Consider the following 17878-nt stretch of genomic DNA (forward strand, 5'->3'; position numbering starts at 1 on the left):
ATACCCTTGAACAGTAGAGCTGGTGCAGTCCCCAGGGCTGTCCTCCAGCCCTGCCCTGGTGGCTCCAGCCTAGCCTCTCTGGCACATCATTTCATCTGTAACTTTGACACAATACTTTTTATCCCAAAGGGTCTCGATTAATAGAGGCTCACAAGAATGCAGCTGTTATCAGCATGTTTTAAGTACACAGCTAGGGCACCATTTTCCCCCAAGAGAATATGCCAGTTGTATACAAACCAGGCCCAGACCTAAGTTCTTCAACTTTTGACTCTCATCACTAAAATCCTTGCTATAGATTCTTATCGAAAGCTATAGCTGGGACTCCATTCAAAATTGTAAAGCAAAGTAAGTACTTACAATGGTCTTATCTGGAGGTAAATAAGATAACCAAACCTAATAGCACTTAAGTCCATAAAACGATGTTTTTGCAGTTTTCTCTGAAATATAACTTCTGCATTAAAAAGGCAAATGTACTTACAGCAGTATTAAGCGCTTCCTAGGAGGAAGCTGAAGAGACTGAGGTTATCATGCTTTGGTCTGGTTTGATGTTTGGTTTCCTGAGTCACACAATCATTCATAAACCTACTGGCATGGTAGAAGAGTAAGTTACTGTCTTGTACTCGTCCTGTTATCCTTTGTTCATGGAGAAAAGGCCCACTGGCTCACAGGAGGAGGCTTTGACCTACTATTCAACTGTCTTACAGCTGTTTTTACTGTCAGTGATGTGTAAAAAAAAAATCAAATCAAATAAATTGGCAGATAGCAACCTCATAAATCTACAGTGAACAAATGGTTTAAATTAGAGAAATAAAAAACAAAAGTAAAAATGTTTGATTACTTTCTCAAAGGAACAAAGCAACAAAAATCATTGCAGGACAACCCCTTCTGAAGGTTATGAAAGGTGTTTATAAGTTTTTGTTTTGGAATTCTTGTCATGCCGAAGACAATTCAAGCATTTGCAAAATTAAAATACAAATTTAGTTTTTGTTTTGAAAACCAGTCAAAGAAGCAGTATCTTCTTGAATTGTTTTCGTTACTTTTTAGTGCCACCTGTGTGGATGTCAAGGTACGAGCCCAGCAGTGGGCAAGTGACATGTACCATGGCCAAGTCTCTAAAGGTACTCACAAACCCACATAGTCTCAGTGTTGGAAGCCCTGATGGAAAGCGGGTTAGAAGAGGACTTATCTGAACATTTACTCAGGGTCACCCTCTGCAGCCTCAATCTGGCTGCATGATAGAACACACATCTTGTCTGGAGAATGTCACATAAACGGAATCATACAGTGGGTAACATTTTTGGCTCAGTGCAATCCCTTAGAGATTCATATGTATCTATGGGTTTTTCCTTTTATGGCTGAGTACCATTACACTGTAGGGATGTACCACAATTTGTTTTTTCATTTACTGAAGAATATTTAACTGGATCCAGTTTTGAGATGTTATGAATAAAGCTACTACAAATATTTGCACACATAATTTTGTGAGAACAGAAGTTTTCCTTTTTGTAGGGTAAATACTTGGAATATAATTGCAGGGTTATAAAGTAAACCCTGTGTTTAATTTTTTGATGAGCTGCACCTTGTCCTTCATGGTCTTAACAGTGTCTTTCAAAAAGAAAAAGTCTTAATTTGGGCAAAGTTCAGCCCATTAGCTTCATTTTATCTGGTATCAAGTTTAAGAACTGTTTGCCTAGCATGAATTACAAAACTTTTCTCCTTTGTTTTTATTTATTTATTTTGGCAGAACCGGGGATTGAACTCAGGCCCTTGCACTTGCCAGGGAAGTGCTTATTCCACTGAGCCATCTCCCTGGCCAAAGCATATGGCATTACATTTTACTTTCAGACACATCATACATTTTGAATTTGGTTTAAATTTTTTTTTTATCTTCAATATATTTTATTTACCATCTGCATTGAAAATGTCACAAATAACAAAACATTTCCCAAAGTAAAAATTATTAAATAAACTAACAATTATAAAAACAATATTTCAGGGTAAATTTTGTCATTCTTTAATGGCATCAAAAACCTGTTTGTCTACCCTAAATTTCATGTTTAAAACTCTTCTAAGAAAACTAATGTGGTGGAATATGCTTCATTTTTTTGAAAGGTTTAAATTGAGGTTCATTTTTTGCATAAGGAGTCCCGTTGTATTGACATTGTTTATTAAAAATACTACCTTTTATCCACTGAATAGCCTCTGTAGCTTTGTCAAAGTCAATGGACCATGTTTACTGTTCTTAAAGTCATGTTAGCAGGTAGGTATGTATCACTATAAATACCATCATAATTTTTCTTTAGTGAGATTGAGTTTCAGTTATTTAAGTATTGTCAGTTCTATAAGTAGTTAAAACAATTAAAATTGTTTATATCACATGAAACAAAAGTCGATCTAATCTCTTTTTAATTGATTAATTTTATAAGCTCTTAAGTTCATAAGAATTGCTATGAAGTGTATATTCTTGACATGTTTCACCTTATATTCGAAACAAGAAATTGTTCAGTCATCCTGTGCTCCAACTTTCTCTCTTTTCTGTCCTTTCTGGTTAGACTGCCCTTCATGTGTAAGACCAGAAAATTTTGAGCAAGTTGTTTAAAGTGTGTTTGGCTATAATAGTATAAACTTTATGAGATCAGAATACAATAGAATTTTTCTACTGTTTGGTTAGGAAATTATAGTATGTATTTGAAAACACTGAAGGAATAAGATAAAGTCCATTAGGAAGAAAGAGTATATTATATCATTGTCCTATCTTTCCAGAAAATTCTAACCATGATTCCCACTGAAGAGGAAAAGCAGAAGATCCAGGAAGCTCAGCTGGCCAACCCAGAGGTGCCGTTGGGCAGCGCCGAGCAGTTCCTCCTCACGCTCTCCTCTATCAGCGAGCTCTCTGCTCGGCTCCACCTCTGGGCATTCAAAATGGACTATGAAACCACAGAAAAGGTGAGCATTTTTCAGAGAGGCAGGCAGTCGTGTGGCTGCAGTGTGCAAAGGCCAGGGTTTTCACTATAAATATTAAGGTGGTGAAGTATCATTCTTAGCACAGTTTGGAGTACAGTGTAAGTTGACAATGACATTGTGCTAAGAGACAGCAGTCTGCTAGTGAGAAGTGTTCTAAAGTATCTGCTTGGTTTCTGCTTCAGATACTTGGTTAGGGGCTCCAGGGTGACTAATTTTGTGAACATTCAACATTCTTTCAGGCTGTTTTTCTTGTAGAAAATTTTGAAAATACAGAAAATCAGGATACAGAAAATGTTTTGTCATCCCTCTACCTGGGGATGTTCGCCAGGCTGCCCCTGGACCATAACAGTGTGCACTTAGGTACCTTCTGAGAGAATCGCTTCAGTAGAAAACTGAAGATGAAACAGATCTCTAGCAGTTGAGAGGAGACTAGAAGGAAAGACACCACATGAGGAAGGCGTAGGGACTCTGCTGGGAAGTGGAAGGCAGAGGTCTGAATGGCAGCCAGAGGGGAAGGAAAGGAAGAGGCGGGGGTGAGCTGTGGAGGCTGAGTTGAGCAGATGTCTGCTCAACAGGGAGAGTCACACGCCCAGGTTAAAGGCCGTGTGTCTCTATATTCTAGCAAAGGAGGTAGCAAGTTCCTAAACTAAGGGTTGAGTAGGTGGCAGCAAGATTAGGGAGTCTTTGGGGGAGAACTGCAAATTGAGCATCTTGTATGCAAAACTCTGAAACTCAAATGCTCCAAAATCCAAAACCTTTGAGGACCAACATGATGTTACAAGTAAAAATTCCACACCTGACCTCATGTGAGTTCAGAGTTAAAATGCAGACACACTAAACCCATTGCATAGAATTGTCTTCAGCCTGTGTATAAAGGATACATAGTATGTGAAACATCAATATACCTCCAAAATACCACATTGTGTATGTGCATATATTTTAAAATTACACCCCAAAAAATAAAATCTGAAACACATCTAATTCCAACCATTTCATATAGAGGATATGCAACCTGTACAGTATTTAAGCTTAGTAGGGTCAAGCAGTGGTGAAGACACCTGGAACCACTAAGTGACTAGTGTAACTCAGTAGCAAAACCAATCAACACCCTTATGTAATTCTCTTAGCATAGTGACATGACATCCTGAAGGACACAGACAACTGGGCCAGCCTGGGTTAGGTATTGGTGGGGCCAGCTTGCCAGAGTAGCACAGTTGTTGAAGTCTTCGGCTGAACCTCCTGGCCTTGGGATACAGGCGAGCAGAGGGCCCAAGAGTGGTGTGGCATAGAGATTCCAAGTGAGAGGAAAGGAAGGAGTGAGGCCATTGTTCTAGAGAGGAGGGTAGAAGTGTCGGGGGCCTGGACAAGGCCTTCATAGACTGCCTGAGAGGGAGAGGAGGAGACAGAGGTGGTCTGTGGACAGTGAAGCCACAGTTTCTGGAGTCATCTACCTAGAAGGAAAAAGGTACGGGAAGGACTGTGGTCTCTTTGCTGGAGGAGTACAGGAAAAAGGATTGTGATTGTAATCACCCACAGTGGGGAGCGACACTAAGGAGGGGATGACCTGGAGACTTTGCTTGGGCTTAGACAGTGGGCAGCAACAGGACGAGAAGAATATTGATATCCAGTATGAGCTTTGTTTGGCCTCAATCGTGGAGTCTTTATAGAGATTAGACTGCCTGCCATCTTTTGGCTTTTTAGTTTTTTGTGCCCAAGAACAAACGCCTATCACATGAGAGTGCTGTGTGCTAGGGAGAACCATAGTTGTTACTGTCTTATATTGTACAACTTTTTAAAACTACAAGCAAAAATGTATGTTCTTCGCCACCTATTTTTAATTGAAAGGAAGTAGCAGAACCACTTTTGGACCTGAAGGAAGGAATAGACCAGTTGGAGAACAATAAAACCTTGGGCTTTATCCTATCTACTCTTCTAGCCATTGGGAACTTTCTAAATGGAACTAATGTAAGTTTTCCTTGTTTTATTTATTTTGCCTTTCCTTGTGACAAAATCCCTGCCCCCCATTTACTCATGCAAGTTTTACCCTTGATCCCCAAAGCACAGTAGAACGAACAACCTATGTATTCTGTTACAGATAAAGTGGAGGGAATTTTGTCCATAAGATATCAGGGCCCATTAATTTGAATCTGAATTTTGCCATAATTGAGGAAACTTAGAAAAGTAAGCACACTCTTTCTTACAAAGTTATCTCTACTCCCAAATTGAAATTGGAGAATTTTTTTTTTGTGTGTGTGTGTGGAACTGGAGATTGAACGCAGGCCCTTGCACTTGCCAGAGAAGCGCTTATTCCACTGAGTCATTTCCCTGGCCCCCGACAGTGGGGAATTTTTATCTACCCTGTTTGTTGATGTTGTTTCCTGAGCTTGTCACTCAAATATTTGCTTGTACACATCCTGATACTTTTTAAAGAAGCCACCTCGCTGGTATGATTGTTGGCCTGGCTTTGGCCAGAGTACAGCCTGCACCAGGGCAAGGGGAGAGAGAAGCTGCAGGCACATAGGATCCATGGACAGTCCCACAGTACCTGACTGCCCCCTGAGGTGGGGGTGGGACTCAGGGCTGTGTGTGAAAGAAAGGGCTGGAGGCTTGGCTCATTCTCACTAAGGCTGTTCCCCTATTCGGCAAAGGAGTGCAGAGCATGCAGCTTAAGGAACTTCAGCCTCAGGGAAACTAAATATTGGCTACGGGGACCATTCAAACCATCTGTCCCATCCTAAGGACCTACATGAAACTTGGTTTTCTCATCTTTAATCTCCTGTCACCAAACAGGCCAAAGCGTTTGAGTTAAGCTACCTCGAGAAGGTTCCGGAAGTCAAAGACACAGTGCATAAGCAGTCACTTCTCCATCACGTGTGCACCATGGTGGTGGAAAACTTCCCAGACAGCTCTGATCTGTACTCAGAGATTGGGGCCATCACTAGGTCAGCCAAGGTAAGTCTGTGGACACGGAGGAGCAGCCCTGTCTCAGCCTCTGCTGTAGGATCTTTATCCCTCATCTCAAAGGCAAATAGTCTCTTTTAAGTGCAATGTTGAGCCTTGCCTGCATTCCCTATGCTAGAGGTTGTGGATGTATTTTAGCTTGTGCCATGAACTTTTTCCTATCTCTAGTCCTCACTCAGATTCTTTCCTACTGAGGTATGTCAGGCAAGCCTGCCACTGCAGACCTCATTCCTGCATTCACTGTCGGAGTATCACCCTCTCGGCTGGATTCCCCAGAATATTATAGCTACACAGCCTATTTTGGATGGGCTAAGTGTCTGAAAGATGTCATCTGGCTCCTCCTAAGATGCCAAGGACCTTGCAGGGTGGTGTGAAGCCCAAGCCAAGGCATGGGTGGCCCTACTGCCCACACATTGGTTATCTCTGATCTTATGCATAGGGAACATTTTTAGAGGGCTGTAAACAATGTTTAGTGCTGGCCCTTGGCTGCGAGCTCTTAAAGTAAATGCTAAGTTGATATCTTTATGAGTTGCCTGTGGACCCCCGAGACCTGCAGGGTTGGAGGATAATAGAGGTTGAACAATGCCCAGAGGAAACCTGCACAGACCAGAACTGGAGAGATGAAGGCTGTGGAGGGTGCAGAAAACTCACTGGGCTAGAGGCCATCCTTGAACAAGACCCAGAGCTAGGCCAGTGTAAAGGAGCCTCCTGGGAACACAAGGGCTGGGAGTAGGAGCTGGGAGTACTGGGATAGGAGAAAGGAGACAGGGCAGGGCAGAGTGGAAAGGAATAGGGTGGGGGCTCCAAGACGGTCCTTCCAGGAGTTCTCCTTCCGTCAGCCTTCTACTATGGGACTGACGTGGGGACCTGGGGAGGAGGTTTTCTACCTGCTTCAGAAGTCAGTCTAACAGCTGCTAGGGGCACCATTCAGGATGCTAGCTCAGCCTGCAGAGGGCTTCTCAGAACACAGAGCCCTTGATTTAACAGACTCAGCATGTTATTCTGTGACTGGCACTGTTCTTCAGTCCTTATAAGTAGTACTTCAGTGTCCTGACCCAGGGAGAAAGCCCTCTGAATGTTCCAGCAGAGGGCCTCCAGGTGCTGCTCTGACATCCTCTGCACCTCTTCAGCAGGCAGTTTTGTTAAGAATTTCTAAATCAGCCTGGTTGTCTAGATCCCCTTCATTCAGAGTTGCCTAGAACAACCAGTTCCCTCTTCCCATGTGGTCCTTTGATTTTTACTCAGAGCTGCTCTAGCTGGAGCTCACTTGTACCCAAAGTGTCCCTGTCCCAGGAGTCCTGGCCTGACACCAGCCCCTAGTGACTGCCCTGTGCTCCCTCAGGAACCGGCCTTCCCAGAAGCCCACTGGATGTTTAATTTTGAGCTAACTAATGCTACATAACTTACCCTTGCCTAAAGATTGGCTGCACGTGCCAAAACTGTGAATAGCCTCTGACTACTGACTTTGGCCATTATAGAAGGTGACTTTTGGCCCACATGCTTGTGACTTGCAACCAGAAGCCATAGGATCATCTGCCACCTCCTCTCAGACTTCACTCTCACTGCCTTCATGGTTATGTAGCACCAAGGAATCCAGACCATGTCCCTCCAGTCCTGGGGCATCCCTGTGCTCAGTGTCTTCCTCTTGTTGAGACCAGAGATTCACAGAATCTACCTCTGTTGACTTGATCCCTCCATTGTACTTCTGAAGTGGGCTAGTAGTTGGAGGTCACTCCGGCAAGCACTTCTAGGAGCTCTCCTCCAGGCCCCTGGGCCGCAATCATTAGCATCTGAGCTATTGTCAACTGCGCAGTGGTGGATCACTTCCATGTACCTTCAGCTTTGTCTAACTTTTTTTTTGCTTGACTCTTTCTCCCCTTTTCTCTCTCCCTACCCACCTCAGTCCCCTCCTATCAGCTTACTCATCAGCTTATCTATGTCTCCCTCCCCTCTTGTCCTTTTAAATTTCTTTCCAATCTCACACTCCTAGCTATTACAATAGGCCTCCAGTATACTCTGTATGACTCACACTCTGATTAATGTAATTGTTAGTCTGGGGATTGTGTTAAAGCATTCACTACCTTAGAGAGTATCATCTTGGGCCACTTGTTTATTCCAAACTGTTTGCTCTTCCCTAAATACACAGTGAGTGCTCTGTCACATCTGTTCTGTGTGTGTGACTTGAATTTGCTGCCCTACTCTCTTATGTGTGCAACACACACACACACACAGAGAGAGAGAGAGAGAGAGAGAGAGAGAGAGAGAGAGAGAGAGAGAGCAAGAGAGCGAGCGACTGACCTAGTAAGGTACTGCATACCCTTAAGAGCTTGCTGATGACCAGTCTGTATGATAAGTGTCTCAGAGAACATGAATTTGGTTTTATTCAGTGTCTGTCTTTGTGCTTCTAGCATGGGAATTGGTGTATACTGGTTTCTCCAGCAGTGTTGGCTGAATGTGTGGATGGTGGATGAATAAACTAACTTGGTGCACAAATTATACAGGACATCACAATGACATGTACCATGGCACCATCGTACCAAAGCCATCCATGTAAGACTGGGAAGTGTTTCTCAGCCTTCAGGGAGATGTCATCCATGCAGAACAAGGGTGCTCTGAAAAGTTTTACAAGACACCTACTCAGTTCATCTTGTTCCTTTAGCTCATATTTTAATTTACAGTTCCCAAAGAGTTTTAAAACATTTCTTTCCAAATAAGGCAGGAAAAGGTGGCACATGTTTTGGGTTCATTTGGAGAACAGTTATATCACTAAATAATTTGATGTCAAGATAATGACAAATACACATGTGAATGATTTTTAGGTCACGAATGTGTTTGCATCTCAAGATGTAAATTTGGTTTTGATGTTGGCTTCTTCCCACAGGCGCTTTGGTCTCCTGGTTCAGGTTGGTGTCCAGTTGTTTGAGCACGTTTGTAGTGTTCTCGCTCTGATTTTCAGGTTGACTTTGATCAACTTCAGGATAATTTATGTCAGATGGAGAGAAGATGCAAAGCTTCATGGGATCACCTCAAGGCAATTGCAAAACATGAAATGAAACCAGTTTTAAAGCAACGAATGTCCGAGTTCCTAAAAGACTGTGCAGAGCGAATTATAATTTTAAAGATTGTGCATAGAAGAATAATTAACAGGTAAGTATACTGAGGAACCTATGGAAAGATAAGTTGAAATATATTGACATGTTGAAAATAGTTTGCGAACCAAAATCTTATGGTTAAATTTTTACACACAAAAATGTTGCTGTACATTCTTGGTACATAGCAAGCATACCTGTGATATAGATATTTCATAGGTGGTTTCATACACAGTATCAAACTGTGCATTTTTTTCCTACACAGCAACACAATGCTTCTGAATCTTGGAATTAGAAGGGTTAGCAGAGATAATGTGACCTAAAAATTCTTCTTGATCAGAAATTGTATCTGAAAGTATAATAAATATAGTAAAATGGAAAGAAATTGAATTTAGGGATTAAACAATGAAGATGAGAGAAAGGAGAAAAGATAGGAAAAAAGGAAGGGGGAAGAACATACAAGTGTATATACAGGATGGCTGAGATGATTGTACTAAAAATTTCCATCAGTTTTTTGACAATAGCAGTTAATGTTTAGAATTTTCACCTTGACTAACTCTGTATGCTGATATCTATGATCTGAGCAACTACATCAAGGACAGCAATGTGTAACACAAAACCCATGGTTGAATACCTGTCATCTTGGCCTTCTATATGTATGCTCTTTCTAATGCCTTATCAAATATTACACTCTCTTTAAAATAAATTTTTTAAAAACGATAAGGAAAAAAATTAAGATTCCTTCAAAGCAAGCTTTAACATTCAATTATCTGTCCAATTTTGAATAACTTTATCTGTTAATATAAGCAACAGAATTGATGATAAAAAGATAATATTACAACCAGTGTTAATTCGCTATTCTGAAAATCTATAACATATGTATTGTTGTAGTTTACCCAGTTTTTGCCTTTTTTTCTATTTGTTTTTGCTTCTGTTTTTACTCTTCAAAATGAAATTAAACTAAGGGCCAGGGAGATGGCTCAGTGGAATAAGCGCTTCCCTGGCAAGCACAAGGGCCTGAGTTCAATCCCCAGTTCCAGAAAAAAAATAAATAAAATTAAATTAAATTAAACTAAATTAGAAAGAAAGAATTGTATCCATAAATTCTCTGATGAATTGAACGCTGCCTCCCTATAGCTACTTCAAAAATTTTGCCTCCTAAGAACCTGCTCATTAAAAATGTCCCTGACTTATCTGATCTATATAGTTTGCTCTCTGAGGACCTCCAAGTGGTAGATTTGCTGATGGCTTTTCTACACTACATTTGCCTGGGTGAGGGTTGGGTCATACTGCAAGTCCTCCCTTCTTGAACAACCTTCCTGAGAATCACAGGATCCAAAAGGCCCTTGGAGAAACAGCACTGATGGGTCAGAGGGTTGGCCAGGGTCTAGCCTGGCTCCATGGCTGCCTGGGACTGACCCCCCAGTAAGTGATGGTAGCCAGGATTAGATCCTGTGTTCTCTAATGTCCTATATGAGCCACCATTTGTGCTCCTTTACATCATCCTGGAATGTGGTTGTGGGACCTATCATTTTCACCCTTCCATCACAGTCTTTTTTATTTTTATTTTCATTTATTTTTATTTTTTCATCGCAGTCTTATAAAGCTATGTTCTGTCCATTTTACCCCTTCCTCTCCCTTTCTTTCCTTCCTTCCCCTTCCTTAAGCCCACAGAAGACTTTGAAAAAACCTTCTCTTATCTACATATGAGCCCCCTACCAACTTGTGTCATTTGCTGCTTTGATGATAACCATGGTTCCTTGGTCTTTATATACTCTACAAAGGAAAAGAAAGCAGTTTTAAAATGTTGGACAGGACAAAGATACAGCACAGAATCTTCCCTTAGGTTGATAAGTATCCAATAAGCAATATTTTTGGAATTGAGTGATGTACTATAAATCCTCCTAACTACTCTTTCAGTTGCCCCCTGGATCTTATAAAAGATTTTCTTAAATTTCTCACCAAAAGTAAAGTACACCATGCTTTTAATGTGGTGACAGAGGGGAGACAGGGAATGTGGGCTGGCTTGATCCTTGATACTTCGTATGATGCAAGAAATTCCCAACTTTGTAAAGCAAAACAAGTTACACAAACAGTTTCCATTCTGGATGTCATGAAAATGAAGCAATTTTAACAAAGTCTTGTAAAGCTTCTTATTAATCATTTATCCCAGACAGATTGAAAATGCATTTTGGTGATAAATCTATTCCTTAAGATAAGTTTGCCCTCATTGTTCTGCCAAACTGGTCATTTGCATGATAGTTAAACCTGCCTGACAAGCCAGCAACCCACTGCTGTGGAGAAAAAGTTGAATGGCTAATGGAGGTACCAGGTGGTCACCAACCCAGAATACCTACCTGGGGTTGCCTGGGCTGTACTGAGTTAAGAGAAACTGTCTTGGGCTACGTATAAAATCGATAGTATTTAAAAAACGGGCTGGGCTTTGGCTCAGCGCTAGAATGCTTGCTTTCCTAGTAAGCTAGAAGCACTGGGTTCAGTCCTCGGCACCAGAAAAAAAAATAAAATAAAATAAAAAATAAACCTCCCCTAAAAAGTAACAAATCTTGCTTTACTTTCAAATATTGTATTATAATATTTAAAAAAGAGCAGGCAACGCTTAGCCACAGCTTGGGCATGCCTGTGAACTCTGGGTTCAAATGAGGTCCTTAACAGGAGCCCTGCATGAAGAACCAATTCAAGCAGGAAAATGTTGTTGAAATATAGATGAATGACTGTTATCCCTAATTGCTTTTCTTTAGTTTTCCATCTCCTTCCTGCCCACATTCCCAAGGAGTGATCCCAGACCTGCTGGAATAGCCTTGTACCTTATATGTTGGAAACTGAGACTCAGAGAGGTTGGGAGCCTATAGCTTGTACCCATGCTGTTGTCTTGGCCATGCAGATCAGCCTATGTGTAAGGCTCCAATCAGCATTGTGATAAGTTATATAACTGTTGCTTCAGGTAGCACCTGGGTTTCAAGGTTATTGCTTGACTTAGAAACTCTTTTTCTGAGTATTGGAGCCTGCACATTAACCTTTCCTTATATCTTGCCACCTTAATAGCCTAATCCACTCATTGGGTGAAAACTCCTTCCCATAGCTTTATTAGGCTGCAGTTACACTGGAAAGGCCACTGCTGGACTCTCCAACCTGGAATAAGGAGTGGGAGGCCAGTGGACTATATTCAAGGAGTTAAGGCTGGCAGAAGACAAACACCCAAATTAGAATCCAGTTCTCCAAAACCCTCCCTCCACATTCTGGGCCAGACTCCCATTCAATAATATATTCGAGAAAACGTGGGGGATGAGGCACATCAATTATGTTTTGTTCCTCAAAGTGCTGAAGAGGGACACCAGCCCCTTCATACACATAAGACCTTTGTGTCATGTGGCAAAGTTACAAAGTGACAGAGTTAACAAAATATTCCATAAATGTTTTACTCCCTCAAAGTCATTCTTGCTTTGTCCTTCTAAAGGAAAGCGTGATCTTTCTCTTTTCACGTCTGAATCTTTTTTGCTGATGTGAATTTTACTTTGCTTGTTGTTACTACCCTTGTTGGCAAAATGCATGCTTGAGTCGCATTTCCAGTTTATGGTTTGGATCTTCTGTGGATCCTAAAATCAGCACTCTGGAAAGTACAGGATAGGCACTCTTGGTGCTGCTTCTGTGTAGAAGAGAACCAGAAAGGTCATGTATTACCCTGCTATGGCTACTGAGTTCTTTCATTGATTCATCCTGCATAACAATCTTGAACAGCGATAGAAGTCAATATAGGAGTATAGTGTGTCATGCTGTTCTAGCCTGTCATCATTTCATATATTTTCTATATAATATATAATGTCAGTTGGCAGTAAGAGCCAGGAAGAACAAGTTAGAGTGTAAATGGAATAATTACTTATTTTGGTGGTATTAGAGATCACACTCAGGCCCTTGGGAACCCTAGGTAACTGCTTTATTGCTAAGCTACCTCCTCACTATAAATGGGATAGAAAAATACCAGAAGGTGCTGTTTTGCATGAGGGAGCCAAGAAGGGCTTCTGGGGAGGGTAGATACCTATGGGGTGAGAAAGCACTATCCATGCAGCTATCGATGACAAAAATGTTGTAGACACAGCAAACAGCTGGCACTGTGCCCTCCACCAGGCCTATTATTTCAGTGTGGTGGCCTCTTCAGCTTCCTCCCTGCACCGTTAGCCCTCAGACTCATCTCCTTGCCCTCTCTTCCCCTTGTGTGCCGGGTTTCCTACCTAACACACAGGGGCTGTTGTCATGTGTAGTGTCACAGGCCTGTAATCCCAGCCTTTAGGAGGCTGAGGTAGCAGGGCTGCTGTGAGTTCAAAGCCAGCCTGGGCTACATAGTGAGTTCAAGATTGCCCTGGAATGGACAGTGAAAACCTAGCTCAAGCAAAACAAAATAGAACAACAGAACAGGACCACAGGGACTGAGGCTCTGGGGTGAGCCTATTCAAGGAGTAACCAGATATTTAGAGCAACAGCAATCATCAGGAGTGCAGTCTCAGAGGTAGTAGAGGGGGTCACACAGGGCCTTGGTGCATGTATGTTTTGTTTATCTGTCTGTTGATGGACAGTTAGTTTTCTTCCACTTTCTGGTTATTGTGAATAATGATGGTATGAACATTTACATAGACAATTTTTTGTGTACAAATATTTTCATGTTTTCTGGGTTTATGTATAGGAGCAAAATTTCTAGGCCATATGGTAGGTCTACATGTAACTTTTTGTGAAGCTGTCAGTCCATAGCAACATAGCAGCCCTTTACATTTCCATCATAAAGGCAAGAGGATCCAATTTCTCCATATTCTCTCCAACACTTGTTGTCTTTCTAATTCTAGACATGTTTGTGAGTATGAGGCAGCGTTGGAGTTATGACTTTTTTTTATTTTTTAAAGAGAGTACAAATTAGAATTAAAACAGAAAAAAATACAATCAATATGGAATTGCACTAACAAAATAATATGGATTTCACAGTATTTGTTGTAATACATAGTGTTGTCTTCCAATCAGTTATTCATATTCCCAGCTATATGCTTGTAAAATTGGAAAAAGAAAGAAAAAAAGAAAGAAATGTACAAGAAATTAAAAGGAGAAAAAGTATAAAAAATGGAAAAAAGAGATAAAAACAAAGCATTAACTGCTTCTTTCCATAGACCAGCAGAAATGCACAGTATAGTTGTCCGAACCATCCAGCTTACATACATAAATAAATCTTTTCCCCCCACTTCCTCTCCTGTCCTTCTCAACCTGGTAACTCCTTTTAAATAAGTTCATTCCTTTTTCCCAGTGTCTACTGTACCCTTCAGATTCCATTTTTCTCTTTCAGGGTCTCACACTAAGGAGACAATATGATGTCAACATATGTGGGTCTGATTTCTTTCACTTAAGAGTATGTTCTCTAGTTGCATCAATTTGCCAACAAAAGAATCAAATTTATCCTGTTTTATAGCTGACTAATACACCATTGTGTAAAAATACCACATTTTCCTCATCCATTCTTCCATTGATGGGCATCTGGGTTGTTCCCAGGATTTATCTATGACAAATTGTACTGGTATAAACATGGGTGTACATATTTTGCTCTGGTATGAGGTTTTCAATTTTTATGGAAAAATACCTAGGAGGGGAATAGCTGGCTTGAATGGGACCTTCAATCCTAGCTTTTTAAGGAACCTCCATACTGATGTCAGTGCCAGTCTGCACTCCCATAAGCAGTGCAGAAGGGTTCCTTTTTCTCCATAGCCTCCTCAACATTTTTTAATTGGATGACTTTTATTCTTGTTAATTTTTAACATTTTATTTATTTGATACAGGGTCTCACTATACAATTCCAAATCATAGTGATCCTCCTGTCTCAGCCTCCCCAGTACCAAGATTACAGGTGTGCACTACCAGGCCCAGTTTCGGGGCCGGTGTGTCCCAGGTTCTGGGGCTGGCATGGTATGTGGTACCAGGGATTGAACTCAGATCCTTGGGCTTGCCAGGCAGGTGCTTAGACCACCAAGCAATTTCCCTAGCTCACTGGGTGACTCTTTCTGGGGTGAGATGGAATCTCAGTGTTGTTTCAGTTTATATTTCTCAAATGATCAATGATATTGAACATTTTTTCATGTTTATTTCCCATTTGTATTTCTTCCTCTGAGAAGTGTATTTCTCAGAAGCCCATTTTTGGAATGGGTCTTTAAATTTGGGGACCTTATTTTTTAATTACTTATATGTTCTAGGTAGAAGGCCTTTGTGGATGGGACAGTTGGCTATTATTTTTTCCCAGTTTGTGTGTTTTTTCTTTTTTTTATTCTGTTGGAGATTTGCTTTGAAGTGTAGAAACTTTTCAAAAAGATGAGATCCCAGTTGTTGATTCTTTGAATTATTTCCAGTGCAGTTTGGTTTTGTTTATGAACTCTCTTCCTACCCCTATGTCTTTAAGATTTCTACCTACATTTTCTTCCAGAAGATTTAGTGTTTCTATTTTGATATTTAAATCTTAGGTCCATTTTGACTGTAGCTTTGTGCATGGTAATGAGCATGGGTCTAGTTTTAGCTTTCACCATGTGGAAAGCCAGTTTTTCCAGTACCATTTATTAAAGAGGCTATCTTTCTTCCAGTGAGGCTCTTTGGCCCCTTTATTAAAGATAAAGTGGCTGAGTGTGTTTTCAGTTGTGTCTGCATCTTCTAATCTGTTCCATAGATCCTCAGGTCTTTCTCTATGCCAGTACCATGCTGATTTTATCACAGTAGCTTTATAGTATATTTTAAGGTCAGGAATTGTGATAGCTCCTGCCTTGCCTTTGTTTCCCAGGATTGCTTTTGTTATTCTGGTTCCAAATGAATTTGAGGAAAATTTTCTCTAGCTCTGTGAGGTAGATTTTTATCATCTCCTATTGATTAATGATGTTGAACATTTTTCTATGAAGTGCTCTATTATTTTCTTTATCCTTTTAGAAGAAATGTGTATTCAAATCTTTTGTTTCCAACATTGAATCATAAGATTTCTTTATAGATTCCAAACACAAGTCCCTTATCATGATTTACAAAATATTTTCTCTGATTCTGAAAGTTGTCTTTTCACTCTTGATAATGTCCTTTGAAGCGCAAAAGTTGTTAATTTTGAGGTTTAACTTATCTATTTTTATTGATTGTTTATGATTTTGGTATCTAAAGAAAAAATTGTGTTATCCAAAGTCACAAAGATTTACACTTGTTTTCTTCAAACAATTTTGTGTCTTCTGCTAGCATTTTAAAAACTTTTATTAGAACATGTTTGCAGTGTATAATAACTAAAATTTAGGGTAGAGAATTGGTACATATGAATAACGCCTTCAATTTTCCCCCTTCATTCTTCCCGTTTATTTCTCAGCATCAGATTCATTTATAAGAACGTACAAAGTTGCATACAGATTGAAAACCAGATTAGTAGACCAAAGACTTCGCCTTCATTTTTCAGCTCCTTTCACTTTAAGTACAAGTTGTATGTTCCACTTTGTTATTTTTCAGAAAAAAGGAATTATTCAGTGCTTCCCACTAAAAACAACACCCATATTCAAACTGTACAAATTAGAATGATCAAAACCAAAAGTTCTTGTTTATAAACAGTCATATCATTTACATAATACTGTGTGCTGCACACTAAGGTTTCCCTGTTTTCTACTGTCTTTTTTCTATCTCCTGATAATTAAATATTTGTTACTTTACAACATTTTTAAACAAATAAACCATTAATGGAATTCTAACAATATTTTTATTTCTATTCTTGTTTAATCTAGAAATTGTGCGATAACTTCCTATACTACTTTGCCATTTTTATGGAAAGTTTTACTTATCCATATAGAAAAATGTTGAAGCACAGGTAAAGCTAAAACGATCTCCTAAAATCCTGCCTAGATATATGCTCCATCAGTGAGAAAGTGAGTTGAACTTTTATTTGCTTAAAATTCTTGAAACTCAAAGCCCCAAGAATGAAGAACACTGTCCTCCCACTGAGAGCTTGGCTCCCTGTTTTTCTATGGAAAGATTTTAGATAAGTAATTTTTGTTCCTTAAAAGTGAAGTCATTGCCCTTACTGTTTTTTTCCTTGCAGATTCCACTCCTTCTTGCTTTTTATGGGCCATCCACCTTATGCAATTCGAGAAGTGAACATCAACAAATTCTGCAGGACCATTAGTGAATTTGCACTAGAGTATCGCACCACGAGAGAAAGGGTTTTGCAACAGAAGCAGAAACGAGCCAACCACAGAGAGAGAAATAAGACCCGAGGAAAGATGATCACTGATGTAAGTTTCATGAAATCAGTCTCTTTAGGTCATTTATTTTGAAAGTGATGCCAGCCATAAATCCTCCCGTGGCTTGGGAGCTTGATTGTGCGGGGAAATTTTTTTTTAAGTGATTTCAAATTACTCTTCTACAATTTCTGTGAAAACCTACTGTGTAACAAACAAGGACCTAGGTCACAGAAATTTAAGATCATGTGGTTGGGGGAGGAATGTGTAACCCAAGTTGGTGACATAAATACTTGATAAAATCGGAAAAGAAAAACATCAAAGGTAAGTAACACCATGAAACATTGGAAAAGAAATGTATTGATCTGTGATTGATTCAGGATTTTGATCATGACCACAGTGTTATATAACTGATCAGCTGACACATGAACCACTCATTTTGGTCACTGGAATGGAGAAACTGATGCAAGACAATCTGATGGGCCCATGGTGGTCCCTTAAGTCACAGAATATCAAGATAGGAAGAGGTCCCAGAGAACTGAGAGTACAGAAGTTTTGTTACAGCAACTGGGGTGCCCCAGACACTTCCAATGTCTCTCCTAATTATTGGCTCATCACCTCCTCCACCATCTC

At 40.2% G+C, this 17878-nt stretch overlaps 1 protein-coding gene across 1 annotated transcript in view; it reads left to right on the forward strand.

Annotated features, from left to right (window-relative positions):
- Fhod3 (formin homology 2 domain containing 3) overlaps window positions 1-17878 on the forward strand; it is a 514361-nt gene that overhangs the window by 471868 nt on the left and 24615 nt on the right. Inside the window, exons 21-25 of the mRNA XM_023714409.1 lie at window positions 2764-2946; window positions 4810-4929; window positions 5755-5916; window positions 8882-9072; window positions 17107-17299. Coding sequence (XP_023570177.1) covers window positions 2764-2946; window positions 4810-4929; window positions 5755-5916; window positions 8882-9072; window positions 17107-17299 — 849 coding nt within the window. The remainder of the gene's footprint in view (window positions 1-2763; window positions 2947-4809; window positions 4930-5754; window positions 5917-8881; window positions 9073-17106; window positions 17300-17878) is intronic.

The sequence above is a fragment of the Octodon degus genome, unplaced genomic scaffold, assembly GCF_000260255.1.
Source record: "Octodon degus isolate 3935 unplaced genomic scaffold, OctDeg1.0 scaffold00003, whole genome shotgun sequence".
Taxonomy (NCBI): Eukaryota; Metazoa; Chordata; class Mammalia; order Rodentia; family Octodontidae; genus Octodon; species Octodon degus.